At 47.5% G+C, this 11623-nt stretch overlaps 1 protein-coding gene across 2 annotated transcripts; it reads left to right on the plus strand.

Moving 5' to 3' along the window:
- Nucleotides 1-467: 467 nt before the first annotated feature.
- Nucleotides 468-3265, plus strand: ATP5G1 (ATP synthase, H+ transporting, mitochondrial Fo complex, subunit C1 (subunit 9)). 2 transcript variants are annotated; one of them, XM_005868137.2, is made up of 5 exons: nt 468-552; nt 1130-1177; nt 2054-2131; nt 2525-2703; nt 3059-3265. In XM_005868137.2, exons 2-5 carry the CDS (start codon nt 1139-1141, stop codon nt 3171-3173), a joined length of 411 nt encoding a protein of 136 aa, XP_005868199.1. In that variant the 5' UTR covers nt 468-552; nt 1130-1138; the 3' UTR covers nt 3174-3265. The 2 variants fall into 2 exon arrangements, with proteins under 2 accessions (XP_005868199.1, XP_005868198.1); XM_005868136.2 differs by having other exon boundaries at nt 507-622.
- Nucleotides 3266-11623: the final 8358 nt, after the last annotated feature.

Consider the following 11623-nt stretch of genomic DNA (forward strand, 5'->3'; position numbering starts at 1 on the left):
GCAAGGTTTCCACGAATCACCAACGCGGGACTTGCTGCAAAGGCGTTGGCTCCCCCAGCCCCGGAAAGAGCGTCTCGCGGGATCTCAGCTGTCCTTGGGCCTACGACCCGACTACAAATCCCAACATGCAGCGCGCCTCAAGGCCCGAGCGCTCGAATGAAGTCGCGGGTCCAAGGTCAGGTGTCTGTCTGCGTCAGGCGTCCGGTCATCTCTCTCACGCTTCTTACCGCCGCTTCCATCTTAGTCGCCATTTTGTGCGGGAGGTTATGGAACCTCTGAGTCCCGCCGACTCTATGGTCGAGCATTTCAGAGATCAACCAATCGGAAGCCAGATCTCTGGAGAAAACCCCGCCTTTGCCCGCAGGGAGGCGGGACATGCCACGAAGCTCCTGTGAAGAGAGAGGAAGGAGCCGCGGAAAACCAATAAGAAAAGAGGAATTGAGGACGTTATCCAATGGGGACGCGGGGGGATTGCGGCCAATGAGAGTGGGGGGACCCCGAGACACGTGGGTGGGGGAGCTGAGCTCTGAAACCTAGAGCTAAAGCTGGGAGGTGAGTCAGTCACCTTGAGCCGGGCGAGCGCCGTGGTCTGAGCAAGGGCAGCAGGGCTGTGGGAGTGCAGGTGACTTGGGGCCTGGAGCCAGCGATTGGCAGGGGTGTGGGCTGGGCTGTGCGGAGGGGCATTTGCCCCCAGGGCCGGGGGAGACGGTGGACATCTGTAGCCTTAATAATTCATGTCAATTACCAACGGTAACGAGCGATTAACTGCCCCGACTTAGGCGGGCGGAGCCGCGAGCTGTGTAAAATGAACCAGGAGGACCCTGCACGGCGCCTGCCCCGGGCCGGCCTCCAGTCTTCCCGGGAGACCGGCCTCTTTCGCAACATTTCCCTCCCGGGGCTCGGGCTTCCTTCCGCTCCTCCCGATCTGCATGACCTTCCTTTGCAGACCCGCCACGCGGAAAGCGGGGGACCCGGGAGCTCGCGCTGTCCCTCTGACCTCTAGTGCTGGGCACGGTGCTAGGAAGAGCGTGGTCCGGGGACGACGGGCGGGAGTGCAGGGGACGACCGAAGGTCGCCACTCTCCGGAAATAACCAGGCTGTGCATGGAATTTTCTGTTTTCCTCTGCAGACGGGAAAGATGCAGACCACCGGGGCACTGCTCATCCCTCCGGCTCTGGTAAGCTGCGGCTCCCGGGCGCTCTGTCGCGCCAGGTGTGGGAGCCATCGATGTGTAATGAATGGACTGAGATTGAGATGATGGTGGCTCTTTGGGGAGGCTGTGGGATGGGGTGCAGTTAACCCCTGTTTATGTGGATCTCTAAACCAAACCGTCTTGGCTTGGCAACGTGGTCAGAGAGGCTAGATCTGACCTTTACCCCCAGCCTGGCCCACGGATACAGCGATTCTCTACCCTGGCTGCTCATTAAAAATCAACCGGGAGCCTTAAAAAGTACTGATCCCCAGGCTGCACAGACTCTGGGAAGGAGGATGGAACCCATGCATCTGGTTTTTTTTACAACTCCCCAGGTGATTCCAATGTGCAGCCAAGTTTGAGAACCACTGCGCTAAAAAAAATATGTCAAGGAAACCAGGTTCTAAAGGGGTCTGCTTAGGTGGCTGTTTCAGGAGCCTCTGCAGGCTCACCGGTCCACTCCCTTCAGGGTATGTAACAGTGAGTGCCGTTCTAGCAAAATAAGATTTCCCCCTTCTGCTTCCTTTGCTGGTCTAGGTACAGACCCGTCCTGTACCGGGTTTGACACTAGCGTGGGGTTTTGTTCATTCTGAGATACCGATGAGGGCTGTGCCATGGAAGTGAACTTTGGTACCCAGTTTTAAATGGGACCGTTGCCACTGCTGACAACATCAGCGTCTCAGGATAGTTGTCTGGTGCAGGCCTCGTGGTAGAAACAGGAATACTCTATATGACCTTGAAATACACTGGACTTTTTCTGTTTCTAATATTTGTAGTCCTCCTTGATAGCAGCTCAGCCCTTGGGTTTGTGGGGGGTTTTCCTTGCCTGATTTGGGGGGGCATGTCTTTCTGATTTTACAGATCCGCTGCTGTACCAGGGGTCTAATCAGGCCTGTGTCTGCCTCCTTCCTGAGTAGGCCAGAGATCCCATCTGAACAGGTAAAGGAGTATGGGCCCTCTTATGAATTTCTCCAGACAAGTTAGTTGAGTTGCCTTTAGGCCAAAGTGGGAGGAGAGTTAGAGAATCTGAGGTGCTTTAAATAGTGCTAAGTACCCCCAAGGGGAGCATTGTAGGTGAGAAACTTGCAAAAGGGAGGCTTTCCTAACCCATGACATTCCCCTGGCCCTCTCTGAGAACGGCCCTAAGAGTAATTCCCAGCATGCTCTGCAGTCTGAGCATTTTGTACTTGCCAGGCAGTTTGCCAGCAGTTTCAGAGCTCAGGTGGGTGGGGTGAAGGGGGTGGAGTCAGCCACCTGTCCTTGTGCCTCACTATCTCCTTTATCGCCTCTCTCTCTCTCTCTCTCTCTCTTTCTCTTTCTCGGTCCTTCTAGCCTTCCTACAGCAGCTCCCCACTCCAGGTGGCCAGACGGGAGTTCCAAACCAGTGTTGTCTCCCGGGACATTGACACAGCGGCCAAGTTTATTGGTGCTGGGGCTGCCACAGTGGGTGTGGCTGGTTCAGGGGCCGGAATTGGAACAGTGTTTGGCAGTTTGATCATTGGCTATGCCAGGTGAGTTTGGAGGTGGTCTACACTATCCCTCATCGTAAATTCCACCCTGTTTGGGGGAAGCCTCGGCAAGAGGAGATCCCTGTAGCTCCTGGTCTATTCTGCGCACCTCCTGTTTTCTCCAGGAGGAGAGGAGAAACCGCCCTGAACTCTCTGAATCAGGATTTAAACATGCTTCCACCCTGGCTCCCTTAAACTTACCATGGCAGTGCTCTGCTTATCGGGCCAAATCCCGAGGATATATGCAGGCGAGGCCCTCTCCCAGTGTCAGCAATCCCTGTTCACCTAACCTCCCTGAGTCCTCCACCACCACCCATGCCCTCACCCCTTCCTTTCCATCGGTCTTTGTCCCTGGCAGGAACCCGTCTCTCAAGCAGCAGCTCTTCTCCTATGCCATTCTGGGCTTTGCCCTGTCTGAGGCCATGGGGCTCTTCTGTTTGATGGTCGCCTTCCTCATCCTCTTCGCCATGTGAGGCTCCGTGGGGTCACCTACCCATCCCTGCTGCTTCGATTCCAGGCCCGGTGCTGGAATGTGCCCATTAAACACCAGATTTCTCTAAACCCATATGCCTGTGCCTCTGTCCTTTGCCCTTGGGGAGGGTCTTGGTGGAAAGGTGGGACAAGGGAAGTGGGATTGGATCAGCAGTTGGTGATTAGGAACTCCTCAGGGCTGAGAAATATCATTGCCATTGACTGTAAGACAGCAGAGGTTCTCATTGTCTCCCAGGGAGAGCATGAGCTTGTCTAAGCAATAATTGGTGCTTTTTCCCTTCAAATTTAGTATAATAATATGTAACATTTTTTTAAATATATTTTATTGATTTTTTACAGAGAGAAAGGGAGAGGGATAGAGAGTTAGAAACATCGATGGGAGAGAAACATCGATCAGCTGCCTCCTGCACACCTCCTACTGGGGATGTGCCTGCAAACAAGGTACATGCCCTTGACCGGAATTGAACCTGGGACCTTTCAGTCCGCAGGCCGACGCTCTATCCACTGAGCCAAACTGGTTAGGGCAATATGTAACTTTTTTTTTTTTTAATATGTAACATTTTTGAGGGGTTCATTTGCACCAAGCTCTGTCCCGAGTGTTTTATGTTTTTATCTCAACAACCCTATGAATGATAAGTACAGTGATTAGTTTTACAAATGGGGGAACTGAGGCTTAGGGAAGCAAAATAACTTGTCTACCATCACAGAGCTGGTAAGTGGCAGAATTAGGGATTCCCCCTCAGGCCAGCCTAAACCTTCAACTATGCTGTCCCATCTATTTTACTCTTGGCCACACCATTGAGGGAAACTTAGTCCCGAAGAAGTTAAAGATGGAGGTAGGCCTCCACCCACCTACATTCAGCCCCACTTGTAAATGTCATTATCAGTTCGCTTTTTGAGTGCCTAGGTGTCCTTGAATAGAGCAGATGAGGCACACAGTCTCTGTTCTTGGAGAATGTACAATCTTAGCTTTGCTAGGGATAAACGGTGTTTTGGGGGGAGGGGGGGAGGAGCAAACTAACAAATTGCTTGAGAGCTTCTCGAAGCACCTTCTCGAAGTCTGTGCTCAGCAGGCTCTCCATTGGCCAAAGTGGGACTGATAATCTAGATAAGAGAAAGCTAAGCTGATAGACTCACACCTACTGCTTCTCTAAGCTCTAGCAGGAGCAAACCAGGGCAGCATGAACACAGGTGCTGGTAGACATGGTTATCTCAAATTGGGTGGTTTCAAAAGGAGTCATAACTTATAAGTGGGACCCATTTTGTGAAAACCTTATACCTCACCTATTGCAAAATATCTGTGAAATAGTGAAACCAAGAATATTCCCAATTAGTGTTAACCCCAAACATGTGAATCAATAAAATTGATTCATAATTTATATGCAATTTGAAGACAGTCATGCGAGTACTTAGGTGGTAAGCATCCTCCTAGGAGTCTTGGGGAAGGCAAAGAAATCTAAGGTCCTTGCTCTGAAGGAATATGGGTATCAGCAGAGTGGATATAATAGTGAAAATGCTGTGCGTTATGGAATATGTGGGTACAGAAGCTACGTGCTGTAGAAGAGGAAAAGCGGAGAGCAGTGATAGTTGCGATACTATCAGCTGACATTTGAGCACTTGTATGTTGGCTCATTGCTAAGCACTTTCCATGAATAACTTCCAGCTTCCCTCTGAAGTCATTTTATAGGTAAGGAAAAAGGGAGGCCCAGAAAGCTGAGGCCCAGAGCAGTTGGTAAAGCCGGGATTCAAACTCCAGGACCTGTGTTCTTACCACTGCTGACTCCTCTAAGGTTTGTACAAGTTTAGTGACATGCTCAAGATCATACAGCAGACCAAGGATTCTAATCCAAGTCCATCGAACATTCATTCAACAATCATGATCTTAAGCACAAGACTTCTCAGCTTGGCCCATTTGGGGCCAGATAATTCATTGCTGTGGGGTTGTCCTGTGCATTGTATGACTGCTAGCAGCATCCTCGGCCTCTTATCCACTGGATGACAGTAACAACCTCCTCTTCCCCGGTTGTGACAACCAATCACCAAATAGATCATTGACAAATCACTTCCAGTTGGGAACTACTGGTCTACCATAATCTGCCTGTCCTCAGCCTCTTCACCTTAAGTAACTCGAGGTTCACAGGAAGCCAGCGAGAGAACCAAAACAGAGCCCAGGAATCCCAGGGCCGAAGAGGAGGAATGGGACTGAGGTTAAACTGGCCAAGGTATCACCAAGGGAGCCGTGGATTAACTGTTAATACTGTTACGCAAACAGGATACAGTAACCCTTTGGGATGTCAGGCTGGCATCCTTGCCAGGTCACTACCCTCTGGTTGTAATCAAGGAGCAGCCCCCAGGGAGGTGGTTGCCTTTTTCTTCCTGCGAAGCTCCAGGAAACATTTTTACCAGGAGGGTAGTAATTTCCCTCCTCATGGGCTCCAAACAGTCTTGGAATTGCATAGAAATCCAAGTCAGCAAGATTGGAAATGTGGTTAGTAGCCCATGGAGCCCTACAGGGTCGGGGGAGAATGCTCCCCCTCAACCAGGCTAGTCAGTCAGTTCCCACTGAGGTTTTTATCTAGGGTCTGTGGTCTGTGGGTGGAATCATTTTGCTCAGTGGGAATTATTTGTGAGGGGATATGGATGTGCGTTATTCTTGGAAGAGAGTCCATTGTTTTCACTATATTCTCAGGGGTAATGACCAAAAAACAGTCATCTCTACATTAGGAGTTCGGCATGCTAGCAAAGAGTATGGACTTCGAAGTCAAAGGAGTGCGCCAATCCCAGCCCTGCCACTTCCTAACTGGGAAGTTAATTAACTTCCTTGAGCCTTGATTTCCTCATCTGTAAAATGGGAAGGAGAACAATTCATGGCGGTTGTGACAACCAAATGAGATAATACAGGTAAATATATGCAAATGATGCATGTAATATATATGTGTACAGTATTAATGAGATATATATCAAGATGTACTGAGATATGTAATGTGATAATATCTAGATATTATTACAATTTTAAATATAGCTATTACTCCTTATAGTCAGAAGTCTCCAAACACCCAGTCCAAGTTCTAATTTTTCCTTTTAGTACAGAATTTATGACCTGGATGGGAATTCTTCATCTTTCCCTGGCATTGAGCCCAGGACAAAAGGCTGGGCCCTGGAGGGGAAGGACTTCTCCAGAGAGCAGTGGGAGACAGAATTTTGGGGAAGAGGAGAAGGATCTTAACAATGTATCTTTTTAGAGAGGGTTGAGACACGGCAGTGACCTGGACTCTAGGACACTGGCTGGCCTCTATCCTTGGGGAAGGACACTTGCCAAGTTGCCATGAGCAAGGCACTACCAACTTTGTTGCATAAAAAGCTCAATACAGCCCTAGCCGGTTTGGCTCAGTGGATAGAGCGTTGCCTGCGGACCAAAGGGTCCCACGATCGATTCTGGTCAAGGGCATGTACCTCTGTTGCAGGCTCCTCCCCAGTCCAGGCGCTGGTCGGAGCTCGTGAGGAGGCAACCAATCAGACATATATGATTAACTTTAATAGGAGCTCTAAGAAGACCATACCAATTTTTATTTCCAGTCATTTCAAAGCCTTGCAGTCCACTTAACATTTGACTTATCCCTCAAAATCCAGATTGAAATTGAACATAGCATAGGATCCAGGGCAGCCTTTCAAAATTAACATCCTGTTTAAAAATGGGCCAAATTTGACCCTAGCTGGTTTGGCTCAGTGGATAGAGCATCAGCCTGAGGACCAAAGGGTCCTGGGTTAAATTCTGGTCAGGGGCATGTATCTTGGTTGCAGGCTCCTCCCCTGTCCGGGCCCTGGTCAGGGCTCATGCAGCAGGCAACCAACCAATGTGTGTATCTCACGTTGATGTTTCTCTGTCTTTCCCTCTCTCTTCCATTCTCCCTAAAAATCAATGGGAAAATATCTTTGGGTGAGGATTAACAAAATAATTCAATAAAATAAAATAAATAAAAAGTTCAATGCAGAGCAGTCTACTCCTGGGGAGGGAAGCAAGAGGCTTGGATCCAAGTTACTGTAGGAAGACCACTGGGTTGTGTCATGCATCCCCAGAGGGCATGAGAGAGGCTCCAGAAGGCATACTCTTGCCCTCTGGCCAACCTGCCAGTGAAAAGCAGTCAGGTGCTGCCTTGAAAAAAATCAGTGAGCACTGGATAAAATAACCAATGCCAATTTAAAAAATTCTTTGAGCCTCTCCCTGGTCCTTCCTCTTCCCCAGCTTAGAGGCCTCCTGGAGTTCCCTTTAAGCAGCTGCCATCTTCTGCGGCCCTTAAGGCCTTGGTTTGCAGATTCTTTGTGCCAAGCTCAGGTCAGCCCTTTGGAAAGAAAATAGGCATATCTGAGCAGGAAGAGGTGAAAACCTAAAGATCCATGGCCAGGGGAAGGGGAACTAACTACCATGTCCTCACTTCCCATCTGTTCACCATTTCTGCAGTCCTCACTGAATGCCCGGTCCTAGCGATACAAGGTCGGTGCTCCATGCATTGTGCCCTAAAGGACATCATTTGCAGTAGCTAGACAGATGAGTAACCAAACCACTAAAATAAAAAGTAGTATGTGCCATAGAATTACTCCAGAGGATGGGGTAATTAAAAATGACTAATAATAATATGCCTGGAGGTGTTAGGCTTGGCCAAGAAAGTAATATTCCAGCCAGCTTTGAAGGTGAGTACTGTAAAAGTAATGAGAGTTCATTATTGAACATTTACTCTGGCCAGGTATTGTACACATTCATTATCACATTATTACTTTTTTATAGCTACTATTATTTTCCCAATATTACTGTTGAGGAAAAGAGGCTCGACAAGTTTAATAACTACAATTCCCCCTGGTAAAGGGAAAGGCTATTCCAGGGAGAGAACATAGGAGCAAAGGGGGAAAGAAGGCACATGGGCAAGAGAGGTGCCAGTTATCTGGACAGGGCTTGCCACTTGACAAAAATATTTTCACTTCCCATCTGTTCACCATTTCTGCAGTCCTCACTGAATGCCCGGTCCTAGCGATACAAGGTCGGTGCTCCATGCATTGTGCCCTAAAGGACATCATTTGCAGGGGCTAGACAGATGAGCAACCAGACCACTAAAATAAAAAGTAGTATGTGCCATAAAAAAGGTATGAATTACTCCAGAGGATGGGGTAATTAAAAATGACTAATAATAATATGCCTGGAGGTGTTAGGCTTGGCCAAGAAAGTAATATTCCAGCCAGCTTTGAAGGTGAGTACTGTAAAAGTAATGAGAGTTCATTATTGAACATTTACTCTGGCCAGGTATTGTACACATTCATTATCACATTATTACTTTTTTATAGCTACTATTATTTTCCCAATATTACTGTTGAGGAAAAGAGGCTCGACAAGTTTAATAACTACAATTCCCCCTGGTAAAGGGAAAGGCTATTCCAGGGAGAGAACATAGGAGCAAAGGGGGAAAGAAGGCACATGGGCAAGAGAGGTGCCAGTTATCTGGACAGGGCTTGCCACTTGACAAAAATATTTCTGGAAATGTCACAGTTAATCCTCAAACCCTGAGAGGCAGGAAATATCACCATTCTGTGGACGCAGAAATTGGCTCAAATTGGATATTTGCCAAATGGTACAAATCAAAAGCTTGAACCTTCCTTCCAGATCTAAGGTAAGTGTTCTCTGTCCGTTGCCTCATCGCTAACGGACCTTGTGCTTAAAAACAATGGTCCAGCAGTAAGGAGGGGACAAACGGAGGAATCCTCTCACCTAGGAGTCCATAGCTGGGCCTCTGCAGTGCGTAGCCATGGAGGAGTTTATGGAGTAGTGTTTTTCATTGTGTGAGGTTACCCCAGTGAATGACTTTTGGACCATCTTACTAATCAATACCCAAGCAAAATTCAGAAATCCATTAAAAATAAATAAAATACAGAGTTTGAATAGTCAATAGATGCACAGTGTAACATTTAAAAGGTATAAAGGGATAGATGGGTATCTCCATTCCTTTGGCACACCTTGTCAGCAACAAAATTATCCAGAGGCAACCACGGTCGCGTTTCTTGTGTACTCTTTCCAAGATATTCTAGCACCTTTATTATAGAATGGTAAAACGCTATGTCAACGAACCATGAAATTTGTATAAAATATTGTATTGATTCATTTTGCTTCATGTTAAGTACCTAAGCTGTGCCAGGTCCTTTGCTGGATTCACAAATACATGGTCTGGAGCCCCAAGAGTGTGGTGTGTGTATGTGTGTGTGTGTGCGTGTTGGGGGATAGGGAGTTGGGAGCAACAGTTACCAAAGGACAATTGGTATAAGGTAAAATGCAGTAAATAAGATGCAGGCAGAGTTCATAGCTGTGACAGTATGACATAGTGGTTAGAACTTTTCCTCTGGAGTCGGGCAGATTTGGCGCCCAGCCCTAATTCTGCAGCTTGCTCTCAGTGTGACCCCTGTAAGTGACTGAACCTTTGTAAGCCTGTTTTTCCATCTGTCAAAACAGACTAATAATAGTACTTACTTCATAGGATCTTTCAAAGGAATAAGACAAAGTATACAAGGAGCTTGGCACATATTAAGTCTCAATAACTATCAGCTAAAAAAAACCCCACAAATTTTCAGCTATCAATAACTGTTGGTCATTTTCATTCAAGATCACAGTTCCTTACTGGAAATCACAAAGCTGTAAAAACTGGGCTTTTTTTTTTTTTTGTAATTTTTACCTATTGATTTGAGAGAGAGAGAATCATCAATTTGTTGTTCCATTTATGTATTCATTCACTGGTTGATTCTTCTTTAAAAATATTTTTATTGATTTTTTTTTAGGGCGGGAGAGGGAGAGAGAGAAACACCGATAGGCTGCCTCATGCACGCTGCCTTCAGGGGATGGAGCCCGCAACCCAGGCATGTGCCCTAACCAGGAATTAAACCAGCAACCAACTGAGCCACACCAGCTAGGGCCATTCGTTGATTCTTGTATGTGCCCTTATCAGGGATTGAACCCGAAACCTTGGCACATCCAAATGACATTCTAGCCAGCTGAGCTACCCAGCAAGGACCAAAATTGCATTTTTAAAAAGAACAAATTTGGCCCTAGCCGTTTTGGCTCGGTGGATAGAGTGTTGGCCTGCGGACTAAATGATCCCATGTTCAGTCCAGTCAAGGGCACGAGCCTGGGTTGTGGTCTCCATCCCCAGTAGGGGGCGTGCAGGAGGCAGCTGATCGATGTTTCTCTCTCATTGATGTTTCTAGCTCTCTGTCTCTCTCCCTTCCTCTCTGTAAAAAATCAATAAAATATATTTTAAAAAATAAATAAATAAAAATAAAAAGAACAAATTTGGCCCTAGCCGTTTTGGCTCGGTGGATAGAGTGTTGGCCTGCGGACTAAATGATCCCATGTTCAGTCCAGTCAAGGGCACGAGCCTGGGTTGTGGTCTCCATCCCCAGTAGGGGGCGTGCAGGAGGCAGCTGAGGATCAATGATTCTCATCATTGATGTTTCTATCTCCCTCTCCCTTCCTCTCTGAAATATATTTAAAAAATAAAAATAAAAATTTGGAGGCTAAATATAATCCAAAGTGAGGCTATTCCGTGGTCTTAATTAAGTATGAATATGCATGAGAGCACCCAAATTAGTATGATTATTCATACTTTACAGTAGAAGTATCAATGTTTGGTAACTGGTACTGCCCAGGCCCTGCTGCTAAGTATTACTCTAAATTCCGAAACACAGCTGGCCCCACGGCTTTGGGGATAAGATTATGAGCTTGTATTCTTGCTAGGGAGAAAAGGGAAAGCTTTTTTTAGAAAGCTGTTTTTCTTAGTGCATAGTATTATTTTTCACCTTACATATCTCAGGAAAGTCCTGAGGAATCCTTCCAGGGTTTAAACTCACTGCCCCCTTGCTTGATTCCTGTATATTCAAGGGTTTGTGTGAAGAAAACACAGCGAGCTTGGAGTCAGGAGGCCTGCATTTCCCCTTCACCAAGCTTCTCTAGGTCTGTTTCACGATCCCTATGGCAACGCCTAGCAACAGTGCCTGGCATTTAATAGTCTCTTCATAAGCATATGTTGAATAAACACTAAAACGAGATCGTTTTTTACTCGCAGGTTCTGATTTCTTCCTTCCTCTTGGTCCGGTTGCAGGCAGGGGCAATGGCAGCAGCGAGGGTGCAGAGAGGAGGGATAAGTCACAGAGCCTCTCGGACAGCAAGGGACCTAAGCGAGTTGCCCAATCTATTCAGCGTCCCCCTGCAGGCGGCTGCACCCCCGATCCTACCCCACGGACCCGTCTGAGGGTCGCTCTCCTTAAGAGGGCTATGGCCCTCCCTTCCTCCCCTTCCAACATTTGAGAGGAGTGTTAGCATTGGGCTGTCAGCTGCACCCGGGCGCCCGGGGACACGCCTCGGAACCTCGTCGCTCACGGCCACACAGCCAAGAAGCCA

This window comes from Myotis brandtii, unplaced genomic scaffold (assembly GCF_000412655.1).
Source record: "Myotis brandtii unplaced genomic scaffold, ASM41265v1 scaffold265, whole genome shotgun sequence".
NCBI lineage: Eukaryota > Metazoa > Chordata > Mammalia > Chiroptera > Vespertilionidae > Myotis > Myotis brandtii.

Bases quoted from the DNA above. Each gene is read 5' to 3' on its own strand.
- ATP5G1 (XM_005868137.2), top strand. From the start codon at position 1,139: ATGCAGACCACCGGGGCACTGCTCATCCCTCCGGCTCTG. The intron at 1,178-2,053 runs GTAAGCTGCGGC...CTGATTTTACAG, and splicing joins TGCTCATCCCTCCGGCTCTG to ATCCGCTGCTGTACCAGGGG. The intron at 2,704-3,058 runs GTGAGTTTGGAG...TGTCCCTGGCAG, and splicing joins TTGATCATTGGCTATGCCAG to GAACCCGTCTCTCAAGCAGC.